General features: G+C 36.8%; 1 protein-coding gene across 1 annotated transcript in view; it reads left to right on the top strand.

Annotated features, from left to right (window-relative positions):
• The window catches only part of LOC128643742 (serine/threonine-protein kinase SBK1-like), a 69,360-nt gene extending 44,550 nt beyond the window's left edge, over positions 1-24,810 (top strand). Inside the window, exons 2-4 of the mRNA XM_053696569.1 lie at positions 1,665-1,899; positions 19,710-19,912; positions 23,910-24,810. Coding sequence (XP_053552544.1) covers positions 1,728-1,899; positions 19,710-19,912; positions 23,910-24,662 — 1,128 coding nt within the window. The 5' untranslated portion in view covers positions 1,665-1,727 and the 3' untranslated portion in view covers positions 24,663-24,810. The remainder of the gene's footprint in view (positions 1-1,664; positions 1,900-19,709; positions 19,913-23,909) is intronic.
• The last annotated feature ends 475 nt before the right edge of the window (positions 24,811-25,285 follow it).

Below are 25,285 nucleotides of genomic sequence, written 5' to 3'. Positions count from 1 at the left end.
TAACGCTGTTTGAGGCTGTGCAGGTGCTTAGTACAATAATAACACTGTTTGAGGCTGTGCAGGTGCTTAGTACAATAATAACGCTGTTTGAGGCTGTGCAGGTGCTTAGTACAATAATAACACTGTTTGAGGCTGTGCAGGTGCTTAGTACAATAATAACGCTGTTTGAGGCTGTGCAGGTGCTTAGTACAATAATAACACTGTTTGAGGCTGTGCAGGTGCTTAGTACAATAATAACGCTGTTTGAGGCTGTGCAGGTGCTTAGTCCAATAATAACGCTGTTTGAGGCTGTGTAGGTGCTTAGTACAATAATAACGCTGTTTGAGGCTGTGCAGGTGCTTAGTACAATAATAACGCTGTTTGAGGCTGTGCAGGTGTTTAGTACAATAATAACGCTGTTTGAGGCTGTGCAGGTGCTTAGTACAATAATAACGCTGTTTGAGGCTGTGCAGGTGCTTAGTACAATAATAACGCTGTTTGAGGCTGTGCAGGTGCTTAGTACAATAATAACGCTGTTTGAGGCTGTGCAGGTGCTTAGTCCAATAATAACGCTGTTTGAGGCTGTGCAGGTGCTTAGTACAATAATAACGCTGTTTGAGGCTGTGTAGGAGCTTAGTCAATAATAACGCTGTTTGAGGCTGTGCAGGTGCTTAGTACAATAATAACGCTGTTTGAGGCTGTGCAGGTGCTTAGTACAATAATAACGCTGTTTGAGGCTGTGCAGGTGCTTAGTACAATAATAACGCTGTTTGAGGCTGTGCAGGTGCTTAGTACAATAATAACGCTGTTTGAGGCTGTGTAGGAGCTTAGTCAATAATAACGCTGTTTGAGGCTGTGCAGGTGCTTAGTACAATAATAACGCTGTTTGAGGCTGTGTAGGAGCTTAGTACAATAATAACGCTGTTTGAGGCTGTGCAGGGGTTTAGTACAATAATAACGCTGTTTGAGGCTGTGCAGGTGCTTAGTACAATAATAACACTGTTTGAGGCTGTGCAGGTGCTTAGTACAATAATAACGCTGTTTGAGGCTGTGCAGGTGCTTAGTACAATAATAACGCTGTTTGAGGCTGTGCAGGTGCTTAGTACAATAATAACACTGTTTGAGGCTGTGCAGGTGCTTAGTCCAATAATAACGCTGTTTGAGGCTGTCCAGGTGCTTAGTACAATAATAACACTGTTTGAGGCTGTGCAGGTGCTTAGTCCAATAATAACGCTGTTTGAGGCTGTGCAGGTGCTTAGTCCAATAATAACACTGTTTGAGGCTGTGCAGGTGCTTAGTCCAATAATAACACTGTTTGAGGCTGTGCAGGTGCTTAGGCCAATAATAACACTGTTTGAGGCTGTGCAGGTGCTTAGTCCAATAATAACACTGTTTGAGGCTGTGCAGGTGCTTAGTCCAATAATAACGCTGTTTGAGGCTGTGCAGGTGCTTAGTCCAATAATAATGCTGTTTGAGGCTGTGCAGGTGCTTAGTCCAATAATAACGCTGTTTGAGGCTGTGCAGGTGCTTAGTCCAATAATAACGCTGTTTGAGGCTGAGCAGGTGCTTAGTCATTCACAATGCAGTAAATGAGAAGGTTTTACATGTGTCATATGGTGCCAGTGATATCACTTCTGCCCTGTTACTGAATGTGTCTTCATAATGTACATCTTTTTTTTCAACAGATATTTAAAGGTCTGATGAAAGAAAAGCGACAACTCTGACTTTGTTTCTGTACAGACCTGACTATGAGTTTTACTTCGTTGCTATCAAGGGGCGCAATGGATATTTTGGACGAACTTCAACAACTTACCGCAAAAACCATGGAAAAGGTTGAAGTTGCAAAACAATATGAAGTCATCAGGGAACTGGGAAAAGGAACATATGGTAGAGTAGACCTTGTTATTCACAAGACAAGAGGTAATTATCTAATTGCCCTAATACTTCAAGAGATAGTATACACCAATTTTCATATACATGCATGTAATAGACACTACTATAAAATATATAGAATATGCACAGATACTGATCAAAAATCCAGTATAAAACCTTTTAAAGACTTACTTAAAAGCTCCCAGTTTAGCACTGTTGATATGGTTAGGCTGGGACACCCAGTTAAAGGGGCTGAGAAATCAGGAAGGGCCGACCCTCCCCTGTATATGAAAAGACACAAACAGGAGCAAGCAGAAGTCATTAGACTTGGGTCTACTTCTGATACTTTGGAGCCTGGTTAGGAATCTTAAAATCAGCACAATGTTAGTATAAAGTTAGCAAAACTATACATTGTTACAAGAACACTCCCAGATGGGCTGTATAAATGGATCATCTACAAAACATTTATGCAAAGAAAGATTTAGTCTACAATGTCCCTTTAACAAAGAGAAACATGTTAGCAGTGTTTTTGTTTTTGTGTTTTTTTACAAAGCTACAATTTTTAACCAATTTGGCCATTTTCTCTACATCTCATTTCTCCTTGACAATAATTATTATTCCAGTATTTAGTACACAACTGAAAATTTGGAAGAATTTTGTTTCCAAGTGAGGTGATAACTGTTTTAGACATTGCAGTTTGATGTTTTTATTGGGAATGTCTCTCCAATGTCAAAATGTTGCAGCTATGATATCCCCATGGCAACAATTTAACTGAAACAGTGTTGCCATAGCAGGGATGTAGCATTGGTGCTCAAAGGGGGGGGGGGGGATGTTAACCCCTTGGATACAACAGAGCTTTGCAATGTGTTACAGTCCTCCAACATATCAATGGAAATAAGCTTTTTTTTTTAAAGTGCATGCACATTACACATTGTCATCTTTAAGATTGTTATTTATGTACTCCTTAAAAGGACATGAAACAAAAATGTTTTCTTTAATGATTCAGATAGAGCATGCAATTTTAAGCAACGTTCTAACGTACTTCTATTATCCTTTTGTTCTTTGTTTTCTTGGTTTTCTTTGTTCATAAGCAGGGATGCAAGCTCAGGGATCAGCCCATTTCTGGAGCACTATATTGCAGCAGTTTTACAAGAATATTATCGATTTACAAGAGCACTATATGGCAGAGCTATTTCATGCCATGTGGTGCTCCAGATGTATCTCTTCAACACAGAATATCACAGGAATGAAGTAAATTTGATAATAGAAGTTAAATGGAAACTTTTTTTAAATGATATCTTAATAATAATTAATAATTTTTTGGGTTTCTATATCCCTTTCATTCTTGCTGCTCTACCTGTGGAAACTCATCACCAGTTGACTTCTTTAATCTATAATGCTGTAATTATCCTCTGGGAACCAAACATTCAAAAATGTTTTGATTTTTTTGAGAGATTTGTCTTCTAGTTAACTCACCCTGATTGTTGTGCACTGACTTTATTTGTTTGCATTAATGGTTAATTTTTAAAGGGAAACTGAACCCAATTTTTTTTCTTTCGGGCTTCAGATAGAGCATGACATTTTAAGCAACTTTCTAATATACTCTTGGTATCTTTATTTGAAATGCAAGAATGTAAGTTTAGATGCCGGCCCATTTTTGGTGAACAACCTGGGTTGTACTTGCTGATTGGTGGATAAATTCATCCACAAATAAAAAAGTGTTTTCCAGAGTTCTGAACCAAAAAAAATAAGCTTAGATGCCTTCTTTTTCAAATAAATATAGAAAGAAAGCAAAGAAAAAATGATAATAGGAGTAAATTAGAAAGTTGCTTAAAATTGCATGCTCTATCTGAATCACAAAAGAAAAAAAATTGGGTTCAGTGTCCCTTAAATGGTTTCCAGTCACAATTTCATGTATTTTGAAACCTTGCCAGCAGTCATCCAAGAATGTCCAAGAATAGCATGGCCCATGACCACAATCAAACACAAAGTGGATAGGGTTAAGGCAAGCGCTAGAATTCAAGCTAGGGCTTCAGTTAGAGCTTGGGTATTGGGTTAGGTTTGGCCGGGGCAAATGTTAAAGGGTCACTAAAGTCAAAATAAAAGTTTAATGATTTAGATAAAGTATGCAATTTTAAAAAAATAAAAAAACTACCATTGGCAAAACATGCAAACTTTCTGAGGTTCCAGCTCCTACTGAGCATGTGCAAAAGTGCATAATATATAAGTATATGCATTTTGTTATTCCCTGATGGCTGTCACATGATACAGGGGGAGGGAAACATTAACTTTGAAATTTGCCAGAAAATATTATACTGCCTTTTTCAATTTCAAATGTGTGCATCATTCTACTGTATATAGTAGTCCTTTAAGTCATGGGTTTATATTAGGACAATGTGTAGGGCTGGGGTTATAGATATAGTTATAGTTTTCTATATAATTAGGCATAGGGTACAATTATGGATAGGGTAATGGTGTGGTTAGGGTTATTGTGTGGTATAGGCTAAAAGTTAGGGCTTCAAATTGGGAAAGGCTAGGGAAAAAGGATTAGGGCTAGACTTTCAGTGTAGGCTAGGATTAGGGTGTTTTAGTTCAGGATTTGATAAGGGTTACAGTTAGGACAAAGGTTGGGATTGAGGATAGGGTTAATCCTTGGGATAGGCTTAGAACTAGGGTTGGAGTTATAGCTAGGGTTAGGTCTGGGATTAATATCTAGGATACTATTTAGGTCTGCAATGCATTTACAAGGTCTACAGACATCTTGTGGGTTAGTGGTAATTTTATTACTTTGGTAGAATGTCTCCTGCAACCTTGATGCTCAGGCAACATTGCTGATACCACATTAAATTTTGATCGAGGCGACATCCTAAGTGGTAATTCCTGAGTGCACAGCTATATCTTTTGTAAAAGTAAAAAGCTTTGCTTCAAATGTAGATTTTGTAACAACAGAAGGACTTACAACTGCTTCTGTTAAGGCCTGGGAAAGAACCTTCATTTTTAATAGCAGTAAAATGCTGTTATTTTTCTCGTTATGAATTATGTATGGGTGGAATATTGCTGCTTATTATTTCTCCATTTAAATCCATGACCTAAACCTTCATTGAATAAGAAAAAAGAAAAAAAAATCCTATAGAATGAGAAAAATATATAATCTTTGTTGTGATTGACTGTTAGAACTTTAAAAGACTTACGGCTAGATTACGAGTTTTGCGGTAAGAGGGGTGCGGTGCTAACTTGCACGTTATTGTCACCGCTCACTTCCCTACAGTGCTGGTATTACAGGTTTTCATAAACCCGGCGTTATTAGGCAAGAAGTGAGCGTAGAGCAAAATTGAGCTCCATACCGCACTCCAATACCAGTGCTGCTTAAGACAGCGGTGAGCTGGTTTTACGTGCTCGTGCACGATTTCCCCATAGACATCAAAAAAAGCCTAACACCTGCAATAAAGGAGCGTAAAGCTCCATAATGCAGCCCCATTGATTCCTATGGGGAAACTAAATTTATGTTTAGCTACCTAGCTAAAATAAATACAAATTTACCTGTAAAATAAAACCTAACCTGAGTTACACTAACACCTAACCTTACACTACAATTAAATTAATTACATAAATTAAATACAATTACCTAAATTAAAAAAACAAACACTAAATTACACAAAATAAAAAACAAATTATCAGATATTTAAACTAATTACACCTATTCTAATAGCCCTATCAAAATTAAAAAGACCCCCAAAATAAAAAAAAACCCTAGACTAAACTAAACTACCTATAGCCCTTAAAAGGGCCTTTTGCGGGGCATTGCCCCAAAGAAATCAGCTCTTTTACCTATAACAAAAAAATACAAACAACCCCCCCAACAGTAAAACCCACCACCCACACAACCTACCCCCCAAATAAAATCCTAACTTACTTTTAACTATTAACTTAGCGGTTAATAAATTTAGTATAGTGGTGGCGACGTTGGGGGCGGCAGATTAGAGGTTAATAAATGTAGGTAGGGGGCGGCGATGTTAGGGACAACAGATTAGGGGTTAATAATATTTAACTAGTGTTTACGATGTGGGAGTGCGGCGGTTTAGGGGTTAATATGTTTATTATATTGGCGGCGATGTCGGGAGCGGCAAATTAGGGGTTAATTATTTTATTTTAGTGTTTTCTATGCGGGAGGGCCTCGGTTTAGGGGTTAATAGGTAGTTTATGGGTGTTAGTGTACTTTTTAGCACTTTAGTTATGAGTTTTATGCTACAGCTTTGTAACGTAAAACTCATAACTACTGACTTTAGATTGCGTTATGAATCTTGCGGGATAGGCTGTACCGCTCACTTTTTGGCCTCCAAAAAAAAGCTTGTAATACCGGCGCTATGGGAGTCCCATTGAAAAAAGACCTTACACAAATTGCGTAAATTAATTTGCGGAACGGCCAAAAAAGTGTGCGGGACAGCTGTACCTACAAGATCCGTAATAGTAGTGAAAAAGCAGCGTTATAACCCATAACGCTGCTTTTTTACTCATAACGCAAAACTCGTAATCTAGCCGATAGAAATTTATTATTACATTTTAATTTGAAATAATTAGGTGGGAAGTGGTCCTAGCATAAGTAGGTAGAGTTGCCCGGTATCCACCGGACAGGCCAGTATGTCAATAGGATGACCTGCAAAATCTGTATGATTTTACTTATCTTTGAGGGCTAGCTCAAATATGGTCCAGAAAAATGTGACATTGCATATGCACTACTCTTTGTATTACTGATAGCCAAGGAAAAACAAAAAAAAACAAACAGTGTTATGTGTTACTGGCAATTATGCACTATGGGCAAGATTACAAGTCACGTGGCAAATCAGTTGCAAAACACTGCGCACGTTCACATTTGGGGTTGCGCAGCTATTACAAGTTGCAAAATAATGCGTAATCCAAACAGCCAAATTGTGTGCACATCAACCTATTCCCCATACAAGTCAATGGGGAAGACAAATTAAAAAAAACAAAACACTCAGGGGTCCATTTATTAATGTGCGAACGGAGATGATCCGATATAGCGGATTATGTCCGCCGCAAATCGATAAATGCCGACAGCATACACTGTCTGCATTTATCATTGCACCAGCAGTTCTTGTGAACTGCTGGTGCAATACCGCCCCCTGCAGATTCGCTAGCAGGGGGTGTCAATCTGCCCGATTGTATTCGATTGGGCGGATTGCTGTCCGCCACCTCAGAGGTGGCGGACGAGTGAAGGAGTAGCGGTCTTAGGTTCGCTGCTTCTTAACTTCCGCTTTAGCTGGAACTGAAGCGGCGTGGGTCGGAGACATCATCCGTTGCTTCTCCGTTGCTTCTTAAATAGACCCCTAAAAGTCTAATCTGTTGTGCAAAGCCCTTGACATTTTTCTCTTCTGTATCTATATAACTGGCAATTATTAGGGTTTTCCTGATGGGGTGTGGTCTAGATATTGTGCGAATAATCCCATAATTACAAGACAGAGGTCTACTTCCAACTGGGGGAATGGAATAACCCCAGATTTATTGTGGATAAGCACACTGGGACCGTTTTTGGCACCAAAGTTTTTAATTTATGGCATTGTTAAACTAACACTCTTTTAAATAAAGATTTTTATTTTGATGACTGATAAGAACAATAGACCCAACAAGTCTGCTCATATTTCCTATGAATTGTAAGCGTAATTAGTTTGTAGGATATCCTTATGCTTATCCCAATTCTTCTTGTATTTGCCTAGAGCGTTTGTCTTTATCTCTAATAGAAGATTATTACATGAATCTACCACCACCCTTTCTGAGAAGTGCTTCCCACATTACCCCTGAACCTGCTACCCTTCACCTTACCTCTTGTTCTAGTGCTGGTCTTTTCGTTAAAAAGAAAAAGAACTTGCATTCTCAGCTTTATAAAAGGGACAGTAAAACTTTCCAATTTACTCCTGTTATCAATTTTGTTTCATTATCTTGCTATCCTTTGTTAAAGAAGCAGCATTGCACTACTTGGAGCTAGCTGAACACATCAGCAAGCCAATGACAAGGGGCATATATGTTCAGCCACCAATCAGTAGCTAGCTCCCCGTTTCTGAGAATACCTAGATATGCTTTCAAAAAAGGACACCAAGAGAGCTAATCAAATTAGATAATAGAAGTAAATTAGAAAGATGTTTAAAATTGTCTGCTCAATCTTAATAATGAAGAAAAACATGTGGGTTTCGTGATTCAGATAGAGCATGCAATTTTAAACCCATTCCAATATACTTCTGTTTATTGCTTTGTCCTTCTAGTACATTGCAACAATGTATAACACTGCTACAAACAAATTTTTCAAAACACTGCTATCACAGAGTCTTAAAGACACATGCACGCTCCTGAGCTCCTATGAGCCTACCTAGATTTACTCTTTAAAGTGATGGTAAACTCTCCCTTTTTTAAAATCAGATCCAGAATGTTAGTGGTATTTTAGATGAAGTTTAATTAATCAGTTGTAACAAACATGCTCTATAACTTACTTTTTAATAGAGATATAAAATTCAAACACCTCTCACTCCGCCACCGACTTTAAAATTATATTTTTCTGTGAGTTAAAGGTTTGAATTGTTCTCCAATCTGCTCTCTAGCTGCAACAAAAGTGCCATATGGAGAGAGCACTGATTGGACAGCAGTACTTACTTTCATATCTATATTATTATATTAATAACTTACTTTCATATCTATATTAAAAAGTTATATTACATCTTCATTACAACTGAGGAATTAAACTCCATCTAAAATCTCAGTAACATCCCGGATCTAATTTTAAAAAGGGGAGTTTACCATCACTTTAACAAAGGATACTAAAAAACAAAGCAAATAAAATTGCATCTGAATAATGAAAGTTTTAATTTAAATTCACTGTCCCTTTAAATCTTTTAATATATTTGAAAGTTTCTATCATATAATGTCTTTCCCTTTGCTCCTGTAAGCTATACTTATTTAGCTCTATACATATATATTTTTAGGTCAGAGATGGAAAAACGGAAATGGTTATTAGATGGATTTTAGTGAGTCTGGGATTGACAAGTAAAGCTTTAAAAACGGCTACTTAAAGGGACACTAAACCCAAATTTTTTCTTTCAAAATTCAGGTAGAGAATACAATTTTAAACAACATTCCAATTTACTTCTATTGTCTAATTTGCTTCATTTTTTAGATATCCTTCGTTAAAGAAATTGCAATGTACATGGGTGAGCCAATCATTGGAGGCGTCTATGTGGAGCCACCAATCAGCAGCTACTGAGCCTATCTAGATATGCTTTTCAGTAAAGAATATCAAGAGAATGAAGCAAATTAGATAATAGAAGTAAATTAGAAAGTTGTTTAAAATTGCATGCTCTTTCTAAATCATGAAAGAAAAAATTGGGGTTTCATATCCCTTTAATGTGGTACAATTTTGAACTAAATCTAATTGGCTGACTTTAAAAGAATACTATCATATAAAATACCTTAAAAAATATGATTCAATACAGAAATCTAGGTTAGCCTTTTATCTTTATTTAAATTTAGCTATAATTATAAATGCATTTACGAAATTGCTAAGTGTTACTTACCAGGTAAATTAGTATAATGTTAGATCTGTACAACCAAAAAAGTGAGACAGTCAGTAGATTTGAGACATTTAGCTGATTTTAGTTATTAAATCCTGACAGTAATTTCACATTTCTATCAAAATTAAGCAGCTAAGCTTCCCCGATAAATTATTATATATTTATTTTATGATGTCTTCTTTGGTTTGTACTTAAATGAACATGATACCCAAATGTAGCACTTGAAAGTGATGCAGGATAACTGTAAAAAGCTGACTAGAAAATATCACTTGAACATCTCTATGTAAAAAAGGAAGCTATTTTACCTCAACATGTCCTAAGTATTCACACCCCACTGTAAAGAGACTTTTAGCAGCCAGTCAGGATGCTAGTCCCAGGACTTGCAAGGGAGCGTGCATTTGGCATGTGCAGACACAGTCATGTTATTTTCTTGTTCAGTTTAAAGGTACAGTAAAGTCATATTAGACATTCATGATTTAGACAGAGCATACCATTTTAAACAACTTTCCAATTGACTTCTATTATTTAATTTGCTTCCTTCTATTGCTATCCTTTGCTGAAAGGTTTATCTAGGTAAGCTCAGGAACAGCTAGGTTCTAGCTGCTAATTGGTGGCTGCATTTATATACCAATTGTTATTGGCTGACCCATGTGTTCAGTTAGAAACCAGTAGTGCCTTGCTACTCCTTCAACAAATGATACTAAGAGAATGAAGCAAATTTGATAATTTGATAATAGAAGTAAACCAGAAAGATTAAAATTGTATACTCTACCTAAATAATGAAAGAAAATTGTTCCTTTAAGGAAGTTTATTATGAAATATCACGAGATTTCGGTAAAATCACATGAGATCACAGCAAAACAATGCATGATGTCAGCACTGCTGATGCTGATTGGCTATTGTTTTTTTGTTTTTGTTTTTCAACTTGCAGCTGAACAGCAGCTGAAGTATAACTGTTCACAAAGCATTGGTGAGCTAAAGAAATTGTGAGGTAAAATATCTTCCCTTTTTACATAGAGATGTTCAGGTGATATTTTCATGTAATCTTTTTACAGATATGCTGCATCACTTTCAAGTGATTTAGCATATGAGTATTATGTCCCTTTAATTTCCCTTTGACATGCGGATCCATCAATCTAACAAAACTTTAAAGGGATAGTCTAGTCAAAAGTAAACTTTCATGATTCAGATAGGGCATACAATTTTAAACACCTTTTCAATTTACTTATCAAATGTGCTTTGTTCTCTTGGTATTCTTAGTTGAAAGCTAAACCTAGGCAGGCTCATACGCTAATTTCTAAGCCCTTGAAGGCCACCTCTTATCTCAATGCCTTTGACAGTTGTCCTATGTTGAAGGAGCAACAATGCACTACTGGGAGCTAGCTGAACACATCTGGTAAGCCAATGACAGTGCATTGCTGCTCCTCAGCTTACTTAGGTATTCTTTTCAACAAAGGATACCAAAAGAAAAAAGCAAATTAAAGACTAGAAGTAAATTGGAAAGTTGTTTAAAATGTCATATTCTATCTGGATCATAAACATTTAAAGGGATAGTAAAGTCCAAATTAAACTTTCATGATTCAGATCGGGCATGTCATTTTAAATAACTTTCTAATCTACTTTAATCATCAATTTTGCTTTGTTCTTTTTGTATTCTTAATTGAAAGCTCATATGCTAATTTCTAAGCTCTTGAAGGCCACCTCTTATCTGAATGCATTTTACAGTTTTTCACAGCTAGAGGGCGTTAGTTCATGTGTTTCATATAAATAACACTGTGCTCACACACGCAGAGTTATTTAAGTCAGCACTAATTGCCTGAAATGTAAGTCTGTCAAAAGATCTGAGATAAGGAGGCAGTCAGCAGAAACTTAGGTACAAGGTAATTACAGAGGTAAAAAGTATATTAATATAACAGTATTGATTATGGTGAATGATAAATAAAGGGGTTATCTATATTTTTAATGAATAACATTTTTGGTGTTTACTATCCCTTTATTTTTTACTTGTCCCTTTAAGTGTTTCATAGTTTTCTTCTTCTTATTTCTTCTTATATTTAGCTGATTGTTTTTTAAGCCATTGCCTGCCAGCAGGTTGTACTCTCTTGTGGCAAAGGGGTTAAATCATATTACTTTGTTTTATGTATACCATGAAATTAGAAATGTATTAAACCAGCAATGCAACATATAAATCTAAGCATTAAATTGCTCATTACTGCAAATGAAACAGCTGTTGGGAGGGTGAGACTTTTTTTCCAAACTTCAAGATCTGGTTTGAAGTCCAGATCAAGATTGCATATTATTAGGTGCTGAATATAGAACACTAAGCAGAGTGATGAACCACAAACAAAGGTTAGTTAAAGGACCAGTAAACACAGCAGATTTGCATAATCAACAAATGCAAGATAACAAGACAATACAATAGCATTTACTCTGAATTTCATATGAGTAGTAAATTTTATTCTAACAAGTTTCAAAGTTATGTATATTTCCACTCCCCCTGTACCATGTGATAGCAATCAGCCAATCACAAATGCATATATGTATAGTCTGAGTTCTTGCACATGCTCAGTAGGAGCTTGTGACTCAAAATAAGTGTAAATATAAAAGACTGTGCACATTTTTTTTAATGGAAGTAAATTGGAAAGTTGTTTAAAATTACATGCTTTATCTGAATCATGAAAATTTAATAAAACCTGAGTGTCCCTTTAAGACAGAGAATGTCACAGTTACAGTTTGTGGCACTGGAAGTTCTAGAGGGTGCTGGGGGGGGGGGAGGGGTTACATGACATATGTTCATTCCAGCACAAGGAGATAAGAAAATAGTGGTAACTGGAAATGTAATTGGATATCTCCAATCTTTACATCAGACAGGCCCGGGCTTGAGGTTAACCAAGCTAGCTCTCAAAGCCTGGTTTGAGGTGCATCTAAAAAGGAGCCAATCATTTCCTTGCCTTGTTGCGTGCCGTCTATAAGCCCCTGAGCCAATCGTAGCGGCTATAGCAAATACATGTCACTAACCAAACTGAAATATTGGCCACTGACATGAAAAACCTACTGGAATCAGATAAGAAGAGCAATAAAAAGTAATAAAAATTGGTGACGCTATACGACGTATTCCAACAATGATATGTAGCCCTGTTGCAACCTTTGTTCCTAAATAAAGACGAGAAGCTCTTAATAAAGGTGTGACCAGTGGTTCAATAGCTTGTTCGATGGCATTTCACCCCCAGGGAGCAGCATCTTTTAGCCCAATTGTGCTTTTCACAGAAGAGAACTTTCCTGAAGTATCACTGGCCCTGTAAAAAAACAGGCAACTGCCCTTTGAACATGGCAACTCCCTTTTTTAATGGGCTTAGTCATTGAGGTGCAGTCATATTCCTCTATGAGGGAGCTCATATCTGGTTAGTCCCATTGCCTTTAGATAGACATATTCCGGGGTGATTTTATATATATAAAAAATATCTTATAAAAGTATGAGTTATTCAAAGACAAATGGACAATAACTTAGCAGCTTGTTCCACGGGGAATCACATTATTGGAGCAGCTGCTTTTATTTCAATTCAGGTTATAATTTCCTAAAATATATCATTGTGATCGATCGTCCAATCACAAAATACCAGGCAATCCCTCTCTGAACAAGGAACATGCAACCCCAGACAATCATTCCAGCCTTCTATAGACCTTTGCTTGCTCTCAAATTTAAAGGGATATGAAATCCAAAAATGTTCTTTTCTAAATCAGACAGAGCATACAATTTTTAAAAAAGGTTTCCAATTTACTTCTATTATTAAATTTGCTTTTATTCTGTGTTGATGAGATACCTAGATAGTCATCTGGTTCACTGTATGGCAGGAAATGTATAATAGAAGTAAATTAGAAAGTTGTTTAAAATTGCATGTGCTGTCTGAATCATGAAAGAAAAAATGTGGGTTTCATATCCCTTTAAGGTCTGGAACCAGTGCCAATCCTATGGGGTTAACGGGAGTTCAAAAATACCCTGATCTATACTGTGGCATCACCTTTGTATTGAGGAAAAGAGAGAAAATGTCCAATCCCTGATGTGGAATTGCATCCTCCAACCTCCATCCTCACTCTTAAAGGGACATAGATAAATTACATATTTGAATAGAAGCACATTTGCAATATACATGTATTGGCAAAAATGCTTGTAATAAAAGTTATCATTGTATTAGTGTTAACAGCTAGATATTCTCAGTGCACCAAAATACTACAGCTGCGCAGAGCAGCAGTGGGGCTGGTATCATGTTAGCAATTAACTAATTGAGTCATTACCAGATGGTACAAGCACCTTAGGTTCTCTGAGTAAGTGCTGTGTTTAAAATGCTGGTGCACAGTGCATACTTAAATACACTTTTGGCTCTGCTATAACTTTTATTAAAAACATTTTTGCTAATACATTCATATGACAAAAATGCTTATATTCAAAACTGAAGTGCATCCATGTGAATTCCAATTTTGGCTGGAATGTCCCTTTAATTGCCCAGTTATGCACTAGAGTACCCAGCTGAACCCACAGAGGTTCCTCAAGCCTGGCACCACCCATGTGGCTCTGCCTACAGAATACCCAGAAAACCACCACATGCCACCCCTCACCAGTTAGGTTAAGCACTCACCACTGTCTAAAGCCAACCCTGGTTCAGGGAAAACAAAAAGATGATCATTCAGAATAATAGACTAGAATGTCAGCAATTAATTCAGCCTTGAGCACAGGACTAAACAGAGGAGTTACTGAAGTTAAACTTCACATTCAGAAATAGTCTGGTTGTGAATTTAAAAGTGGTTTCTTAAAAAGTGTATGCCAAAGACAATATGGTAATTTTCACAGAATCCAGAAGTGCTATTAGATATCACCTGTAATGCAAACAGTCAAGTTCAATGTTTTCAAGAGTAAACAAGGATTCTATGCTCCATGTTTAATAAAACTGGCATTGGAACAGTTACATGTATATGCATAAGTCAGATATAAGCTGGTAAACTATTTGACCATACAAGACTTATCACATATAGATCTAGCTTAGCCTAAGTAATAAGTTTTCTATTAAATGTAATCTTCCTCTCTTATTCTGTTGTATTCTTATTAGATTTTGGAGGTGTGGTTGCCTAGGTTTTTTATTTTACAGCAACCTTTTTCTAGTAAATACCATACTACTTTCTTCAGATCTATGATCTCCCTTATTTTCTTTACTAATGTCTCTAAGATCTACACATTTGTTTGTGTCCTAAGGGACAGTAAAACTATTTTTTTTAATGAATCTTCATTACTGTGAGTGAAAACCTATGTTCCATAAATTTCTGTAGAGCCCTCTTTTTATTGGGTGGTGTGCCTTTTGACTGTCTGTACTGCCTACTGGCAAGATGGATAGCTGGAGTGGGTATATAAACGTTATTATTATTATCAGGTATTTGTAGAGCGCCAACAGACTCTGCAAAACATAGGCGGTATACAAGGTAACATTTATAGGGGGTCAAATGGGTAGAGTTCCCTGCCAAGAGTTGCACTAATGGGTGATAATATTGCCCTTATGACATTAATACTATCACATTCTGTACATTGCATTACTAAAGTATAGCTAATATATATATATATATATATATATATATATATATATATATATATATATATATATTTATATAGTTGTCAGGGAGCGGGGCTACCCTGAGTGCGGGAGAGGAACCCTATAGCAAGAAGCACACAATCCAAAGCAAGGTACAGACAAGGGAGATCCAAAAAGCGTAGTCAGGGTAATATAAGTCGGTCCAGGCCGCAAGTATCGTAAGTGGAAGTCAGGCCAGGGGTCTAAACCAGGAAATCCAAGATCAAAGGAAGGGAATAGGAATAGAGAAAATACAACGCTTAGTTATGCAGATAAACTGGAAAAAATAACTCAGCAACAAGCCAGGGCTCAGACCGGAATTTAAACCTAACAAGGCCCAGGAACGCCCTCATATCCAAGACAACAATAGCATCAGATGCTAAGTACCCAATGAGAAGGCAGAGAGAGGCGTGTCTCCTAGCAGATGAAAATCACCTGTGACGCCATCCGCGCACATGCGCACCCACACACGCGCACAAACAGGCGCAGCCAAAACACGGCGCAATCACTGCCGAGGAGAAACCTGCAACGGCGCCCTATCCTTACTTACCTGTGAACAGGTGAGGAGGCATCCCTGGTACCCCTGGTTCAATGACAATAGTATATATACACACATATATGTATGTGTGTGTGCTGTCTCTTTAAATAGCTTCAGTGTCCACTATAAGAGACTTTATTAACATTTTTCCCTGGAACAAAATGTCAGAAGTTTTATTTTCTAAACAGTTTTGGGGGAAAATTCAGTCAACATCAATTTTAAAGGGACATAATACTCATATGCTAAATCACTTGAAAGTGATGCAGCATAACTGTTTAAAGCTGACATGATAATATCACCTGAACATTTCTATTTAAAAAGGGAAGATATATAACCTCATAATTTCTTCAGCTCACCAGAGTAAGTGCTGTCTAAACAGTTATACCTCAGCTACAGTCCAGCTGCAAGTTGGAAAAAAAAACAAATCAATAAAAAAAACAATAGCCAATCCGCATCAGCAATGCTGAGGTCATGCACTGCTTTGCTGTGTTCTCATGAGATTTCACTTAAATCTCATGAGATTTCATAGCAATCTTTCTTAAAGGGACAGTCAACCCAAAAATTATAATAAGTTTTTCTATCTAGTATGTAATGCTGATTAACTCACTGTCCCTTTAAACTAAAATGGAAAATAACATGACTGAACGTGCCAGTGTCCTGATTACAGTGGGGTGGGAATACTTAGGAAATTATGAGGTAAATATCTTCCTTTTTTACATAGAGATTCTCAGCTGATATTTTCTAGTCAGTGTTTTACAGCTATACTGCTTCACTTTCAAGTGCTTCAACATTTGGGTATGGCCCTTTAAGTGGGAAATGTATGTATAAGCAGATGAACTTTTACTATCCAGATATGGTTACACCTTACTGTAGACTATAAAACACATGTACTTACTCCTGTATGTACAATTGTTTGCAAATTTAAGATTGAAAGTCTGTGGCTGTTATGTTTCTAGCATTACATGGTACAATTTATAGTTAGTATAAATAACAGATCTTTTCCTATGTAACAGCCATAAAACATACAAAATGTACTGTTTACTGTCAGCAGGAGCTAAATATATAAACATGCACAGTAAGACAGGTGGACAAAGAGCTAGAATAACAGTTAGATAGATAAATAGATAGATCAATTGATCCTCGGGGGCGTTTATTATACATACAGTATTACCAGAAATGTCAACTCTGAGAACTAATGCTAAATGTTTCATATCAATTCAAGACATAGGGGCCCATTTATCAAGCTCCGAACGGAGCTTGTGGGCCCGTGTTTCTGGCGAGTCTTCAGACTCGCCAGAAACAGCAGTTATGAAGCAGTGGTCACAAAGACTGCTGTTCCATAACCCTGTCCATCTGCTCTGATGAGGCGGACAAGAATCGCCGGAAATCAACACGATCGAGTACGATCGGGTTGATTGACATCCCCTGCTGGCGGCTGATTGTCCGCGAGTCTGCAGGGGGTGGCGTTGCACCAGCAGCTCTTGTGAGCTGCTGGTGCAATGCTGAATACAGAGAGCGTATTGCTCTCCACATTCAGCGAGGTCTTGCGGACCTGATCCGCACTGTCGGATCAGGTCCGCAAGACCTTTGATAAATAGGCCCCATAGGGGTCAATTTATCAAGCTCCGAAGACCGCTGCTCCATAACTTGTTTGCCTGCTCTGAAATTACGATCGGGTTGATTGACACCCCCTGCTAGCGGCCAATTTGCAGGGGGCAGCATTGCACCAGCAGTTCACAAGAACTGCTGGTGCAATGATAAATGCTGACAACGTATGCTGTCGACATTTATCGATGTGCGGCGGACATGATACACTACATTGTATCATCTCCGTCCGCACAATAATACATAGACCTCATATAGATAAATTAACACATGTAAATACAGACAGATGCACAACTGCATACACTTGCAGATACTGTATATGTACACACACGCATAAACACTCTTGCACAGATATTCATATGCACACATGCATATACACACACACCCACACACACATTCACATACACACACACACGCAACCATGCATTCATACACATACATGCATACGCACAAATGCACATGCACACACACACATACACATGCATACACACAGTACACATGCATACACATAGATACACATGCATACACACAATACACATGCACACACACAGACACATGCACACATGCATACAGATACACATGCATACACACAGATACACATACATGCACACAGATATACATGCATACACAGATACATTTGCATACACATGCATACACACAGATACACATGCACACACACAGATACACATGCATATACACAGATACACATGCGCCTACACACACATTCACATACACACGCGACCATGCATTCATACACATGCACACACAAATGCATACGCACAAATGCACATGCACACACACACATACACATGCATACACACAATACACATGCACACACACAGACACATGCACACATGCATACAGATACACATGCATACACATAGATACACATGCATACACACAATACACATGCACACACACAGACACATGCACACATGCATACAGATACACATGCATACACACAGATACACATACATGCACACAGATATACATGCATACACAGATACATTTGCATACACATGCATACACACAGATGCACATGCACACACACAGATACACATGCATACACATAGATAAATACACATGCACACACACAGATACACATGCACACACACAGATACGATACACATGCACACAGACATCCTTTGGATGGAATTTAGCAAGTTGTAGAAAAGGGGTCAATGGAGTCTGACAGAAGCATTGTTTGGAAAAGAGCTAGTGCAAACAAACAATTGGAGGACACTTTCTGTACAAGAGTTCGCATCTTATATATGTTTGAGGTTTGGCTGATTGCTGTACAAAAGGGTGTAGGCAACAGCAACCTATCTTAGCAGTACAGGGTCAGCCATGACATGACTAAGGACCGGATACAGGTCTAAAACGTTTTTGCTTTTGTACTTTGGACCATGGAACAATAAAGGTCTCTTTTTAATCAACCTGATTTGGGCTGGAGTAACCTCCCTTTTGTTTATCTGGCTGATGGCTGTCACATGATAAAGGGAACAGGGGAAATTAAAGGAAATGTTGAAGTGTTATTGCATTGTCTCTTTATTATGCATTTGTTGATTATAAAATGTTGTTGTATTTAGTTTTCCTTTAAGCTCTGGTTTCCCCTAAAATAATTACATTTGGGGAAGGGAGACAGGAAACATTACAGTACTAAAAGTGGTATTTGGGTCTTGGGATGTGGGTTAGAATCACATTATAACACATTGTAGCATATTGTATCATATTTTATTGGATGATATTGACGCCACAACAAACGTATAGTGAAAAATGCTAACGTGTATAGAGAAGTGCATTGTATTTGGTTAGGTTATCCAGTAATGATGCTCTCATATGACCTACAATTTCCATAATTGCCATAAAACGTCTAAAAGAATTCAGTTTGATTCTAGTATTGGGCAGCATGGTGGTATCTCACAGGAATCACCCTGCTGTTGCCACAGTTCGCCACCTATGCTCTCAGATCATCATTCAATTTAAATAATATAGCAAGTATATACTTGTCTACATTTTTATATGAACTAAAATTTAAAAAGTATTAAATAACATATGATGATACAATATTGTGTGTATAAACATAAATATAATTCTGGTTATGGAAACCCTAAAAATATCTTGAACATATAGGGGCCGATTTACCATTGCCCGAATAGTGCCTAATGCAACTGTTTCCGTGCGAGCCTTCAGGCTCACTGGAAACAAGAGTTAAAAAGCAGCGGTCTTAAGACCGCTGCTCCTTAACTCATTCGCCTCCTCTGAGGCTGCGGACATCAATCCGCCAGATCGAATACGATCGGGTTGATTGACACCCCCTGCTAGCAGCTGATTGGCCGCAAATCTGCAGAAGGTGACATTGCACAAGCAGTTCACCAGAATTTCAGCGATGTCGGGCAGACATGATCCGCTAAAGCGGATCATGTCCGTCCGACAAATGATAAATCGGCCCTATGGTCCTCAATGGTGATGAAGATCGTACATTTGTTATATTACACTCGATAAAGTAGTATGCTTTTTTACTAGGTTCAAGGATGGCACTAAAGTTTCTGCGAAAGAAAACCACCAAACAGAAGAACTTTCTCCAAGAGTACTGCATCTCACGCTACTTATCTGCCTGTCCGTATATCATTGGCATGTATGATATCGCTTTTGAGACGGATGAATATTACGTATTTGCCCAAGAATATGCAGTTGCTGGTGATTTATTTGACATAATACCACCGCAGGTATGTTTTATAAAAGAGAGGTACAAAAGAAGGAACTCAGTAGTGCTAAAACAAATGCGTGAAAAACCACTTAAGGTCAGCTAATAGTTAATAGTGCAGTGTATTCCAAACTGTATGACAGCTTAAGGAGACTTTTATAGGTAACTGCATAGGCGAATTGGTCAAAATAAGTCCCCCACTGTTGCCCAAGCCTGCTTACTATACCGGACACTTTGGGATCTACGATGCACGGGTACCTTATACCATCTCCGAGTGCTCGTTTCTTCACCGGCTCAGCTGCTTGGCGTCCTCGTGGGTCTGCAGATGTACAGCGTCTCTCCTCTTCGATGAGCGCTAGATCCTATTGGCTAGTCAAAGCGTCAATCAGCAGTAACCAATCCGTGGAAAGTACCGATGCTGAAGAATCACCAATAACTATTTGCTGCACGCACACACCTCCCCACAGCTTAACAGTCCAGGATACACTGGCAAAATGTAGAAATATAGAAAAGCGGTAGTCCTGGAGAGTATAGTTAAAACGTCTTTATTTCAAACTCAGATTAAAAACGAATGGCATCACAAGTAAAAACATCACAGGTGTGGCACTGTTTGGCTTACGCGTTTCGGCTGGGAGCCGTAGTCATAGGCTATGACTACGGCTCCCAGCCGAAACGCGTAAGCCAAACAGTGCCACACCTGTGATGTTTTTACTTGTGATGCCATTCGTTTTTAATCTGAGTTTGAAATAAAGACGTTTTAACTATACTCTCCAGGACTACCGCTTTTCTATATTTCTTTATAAAAGAGAGGTACAACCTTTTTAAAAGAATGGCCACACTAAGATTTTTTTTTCACCTAGAGATGCAATTAAAGGGACAGAAAACCCTTTTTTTTATTCATAAAGAGCATACAATTAAAACATTTTTTATCTCTATTATACATTTTATTTTGTTCTCTTTGTATCCTTTGTTGAAAAGCAGGTAGGCAGGCTCATGTGCACGAGTCAGGAGCATTATATAGCAGCAGTTTTGCAAGAATGCTTTTAACAATGTACACTTTTGAGCACTAGATGGCAGCATTGTTTGTATGCTACATTGTGTAATGGTTTATCAAGAAAGATTAGATGTGTGGGTGACACAATATATTACTAGATTAAAGGAAACATAAACAATTAAATAATTGTTAGATAATTAACATTAATTCAACAAAAGATCATCATTACTTATCAACCAGATGACCCCGAAATTGAATTCTTAAATTAAGTTAAAAAAACACGTAAATTAGCTTAGGAGCGCCTAACAGGCTAAAGTGGGGCAGATACAAAGACAGATTTTAAATATTTAAAGGACATGAAACACATTTTTTTTCTTGATTTAGATGATTTAGAAAGAGCATACAATTTTAAACAACTTTCTAATTTATCTCTATTATCTAATTAGCTTCATTCTCTTGATATTCTTTGCTAAAAGCATATCTAGATAGGTTCAGTAGCTGCTGATTGGTGGCTGCACATAGATGCCTCATGTGATTGGCTCACCAGTGTACATTGATATTTCTTCAACAAAGGATATCTAAAGAATGAAACAAATTAGATAATAGAAGTAAATTAGAATGTTTAAAATTGTATTCTTTACCTGAACCATGAAATACATTTTTGGGGTTTAATGTCCCTTTAGTATTGCCAATACCGTATTAAAATATATATATATATATGATTATATAAAAGTGTTATAATATAGGCATCCAATTCCACTTAACATGTTAACTTGTAAGCACTCCCTTTTTTTTTCAACTCTCCAAGCTCCATTAATATTTTCTCTATATCTTATACTATGTTACAGGATTAGTTAATCCATACACACAGTACCTACTCAACTTCATATGTCATTATTACTTTACTATTCTACTTACTATATTATATATTGTTACATAAACTATAGTAAATAATTGTACCTCTTATTCAAGATAGTATGTTATTACTCTAAGTAGTTCAGTTTAAAGTATTATTCTATTAGGTAGTATACCCTGATAAAGAGGTATCACGGTAATCTCGATAAATATAATAAAAATGTAAGGTATCTATATAGAAGTGGTAATGTATATGTATATGTCACATTAGAATTATGGTTTGATATGTTTGTTCTCGGAATAGTTATAATTCTTTTCACATATTACTATTTTGGTATAACCTCAGCTGATTGGCTATTGACAAATTTCAGGAGTCTTGTCTTTGCAATTAGACCATTACCTGTGAGGAAACTCTTGTATTTCTCCTTTTTTATTTTCACAAAGGTTTGTCGTTATATTGTTGAGAGAGTATTCATGTCATTACATTATGAATATTGTATCACTTAATACCTTAATAAAAAACTTTGATTTATATATATATATATATATATATATATATATATATATATATATATATATATATATATAATTAAAAATGCAAGTATACCATAGAATATAACAGAATATAAAATACACATTGAAAGTATAAACCAGTGGTTTATAAACCGCTAGTCAGGGCATATAAGAATTTACAGTATATGACCAAAAGAATAATAATCCATTAATTATAAAAGTGGATGTTATAGTACCCAATTAAATCTGTGGAATGGAAAAAATCCTCACAATGAAATGTTAATGAAATAATATATATATATATATATATATATATATATATATATATATATATATATATATATATATATATATATATATATATATAAAAAAGAAAAAAAATATATATTAATATATTGCACATGTATAGTCATATACATATATATTTCGCTGCACTACTTACCCCCCTTCGCATCACTAGTTCTCATGCCATCTGTGATGGATTCAGAATTGGGCTCCCATTGGAGCCTATGGAAGCGCGCTCTTGGGAGCGCAATGCTTTCGCATTGTGATTAACTTGTAATAACAGTGCACATTATTGTGTGCTGGTATTATAAAGTGGAGCGCTAATATCGCTTGCATGCAAGCAATGTTTAGCACTCCACTTGTAATCTGGCTCACAGTCTTTACAAACTTTAAAAACAGCCCCATCAACTTCCTACTTCGGAGCTCAGTGAGAAAGTCGGCGGACATTTGCTGAAGTTTGCGATCCCCTTTATATTCTAAGGCAGACAAATCACCACACTCCAGCACAACAAGGTTCAGCTCACTTTTTTAGAATATATAGCCAGACCGACAGACTGCCAGCCTGGCGAATGACAAGGCAGTTTCCGTCTAACAATGTTTTGAATATTTGGGCTTCAGAAAGAACAAAAGAAAATTTGAAAACAGAAGTAAATTAGAAAGTTGTGTAAAATTGCAAGGTGCTTCACATGACTTTGTAAAGGCAACTTTTACTTTTATAGCTGTGTACAGTTTAGATAATCAGGCCTATACTTTTTTAAGAATATCACTTTAAAGGGGTATAAAACATCTTGCAATTGCTACACTGCAGTCTTGAAATAAATTAGGTATGCCAGCTCAGTGTGGAAACTATCTAATTACATTGGCACCTTTTCTACAATTGTTTTCTAATGGCCATATTATCCCTAACGTTTGCCATATTGTGAGAAGCCAATCCAGACTTGCTAATGGATAAAACATGGTTTGCCCCTTTGATTTTGTTAACAAAATTGGCATTGTTTTGCAGTATCTTATCTTATCACCTTTTCTGAGACCAGATAATTACAAATATTTAGCAGGGTTAAGTTTTTGTAAATTCTATAATATGCATTTCCAGTTCTCATTGTTGGAAAACTCTTTTTTTTTTTTCAAATAGAATGCACAGGAAAATAGAGCAAAATAATAATCTACTGCAAAATTTTTATTATGCATAATTAAACATTTTATATTACAGTCTCATGGAGTTTTATGTTCCTTTGATACCCTTATAAGTGTTACATGAAGTAAAAAAGAGTCGATTCAATCTAATATAAATAATGAATGTCTCACTGTAACATGACATTAATATCATCCTCTTAATATAAATAAGATTAATTTGTTGTTTTGGTGTTTCTAGGTTGGCCTTTCTGAGCACACCACAAAGCGCTGTATATATCAAGTTACTTTGGCCCTGGATTACCTACACAACCGAAAACTCGTTCATCGGGATATCAAGCCAGAAAATATTCTTATTTTTGACAAAGAGTGTCGAAAAGTCAAGCTTTCCGATTTTGGCATGACCAGAATTGCTGGTACAACAGAGAAACGTGTGAGCGGTACCATTCCTTATACAGCTCCAGAGCTTTGCGAGACTTCTAAACATAATGGCTTTCTTGTTGAATATAGTATCGATGTCTGGGCGTTTGGCGTTCTATTATTTTGTATGATGACTGGAAACTTTCCTTGGGAAAAAGCTTTACACATAGACACTTTTTACTATGAATTTTTACAGTGGCAGAGATATAAAAATGCCAATGTACCTTCGCAATGGCGTAAATTTACTCCTCACGCTCTCAAAATGTTCAGTAAGTTGCTTTCAATCGAGCCAGAGAAAAGATGTTCCATTAAAGATGTTTTGTGGTATTTCGGCAAGACGTGGTTAGTAAACAAAGATGAATCACTTGGCACTGATATGAAAACCAGTTCTGATGTATTTGTACATATAAAACCACAAGGTCTTCCTTTTATCAACAACGAAGCTCTTAACAGCAATAAAAGTGAAATAAGCCCAACTCTATCGTTCTCATCTTGCAGCAGTTTTGAAGATGTCCAGAAGGAAAATAATTCAAATGCAGTGTTGGTATCAACGCCAATTGAAATATGTGTATGAAATGAGAATGACAAAATAATAACATAAATGCCAGCAGAGCCAAACCGCTTACTTTCTCATTCCTGATCTGTAAGGTTATGTCAGTTTACAACCATTGCAATCATAAGCCAAGTATTTAAATATTGAAATATATAAATGTTTATATGTATCTTTTCTCTCATTTTTGTGGATACATTCAAATGACTGTCACAAAGATTTATTTAGGGCTAAAATGCAAGTTTTTTTTTACTGGTAAATAGTTGTTAATTATTTCGCTGATGAGGGGAGATGGGCGAGTGTTTGAGCATGTTTATTTAAAAAATTGCATTTGATCTGTCTTAATGAATGATGAATGTTCGCTGAACATTTGCCATTCATTTTTTTTTAATAAAAAAGGTTTAGAAGGACAGTAAACATATTGTAAAAGAACCTCCCATTCAATACTTTTACCCATAATATAGGGCCTGATTATCTAAAGGTTGCTGCTCAGGTTAAATTCGCTTAAACAATCAGTCAGTGCTTCAAAGTGGTTAACCCCTTCAGGATGGAGGCAAGTGTGCCAAATCAGAATAAATATGTGAAGGAAACAGGAAATTAACTGATCGTCGATGCGATCACGTGACTCCAATGCTAGGCACGTCCAC

Source organism: Bombina bombina, chromosome 1 (assembly GCF_027579735.1).
Source record: "Bombina bombina isolate aBomBom1 chromosome 1, aBomBom1.pri, whole genome shotgun sequence".
Classification (NCBI taxonomy): domain Eukaryota; kingdom Metazoa; phylum Chordata; class Amphibia; order Anura; family Bombinatoridae; genus Bombina; species Bombina bombina.
Note: the sequence above shows the minus strand (reverse complement) of the source record. Positions and strands in the feature narration are given on the sequence as shown.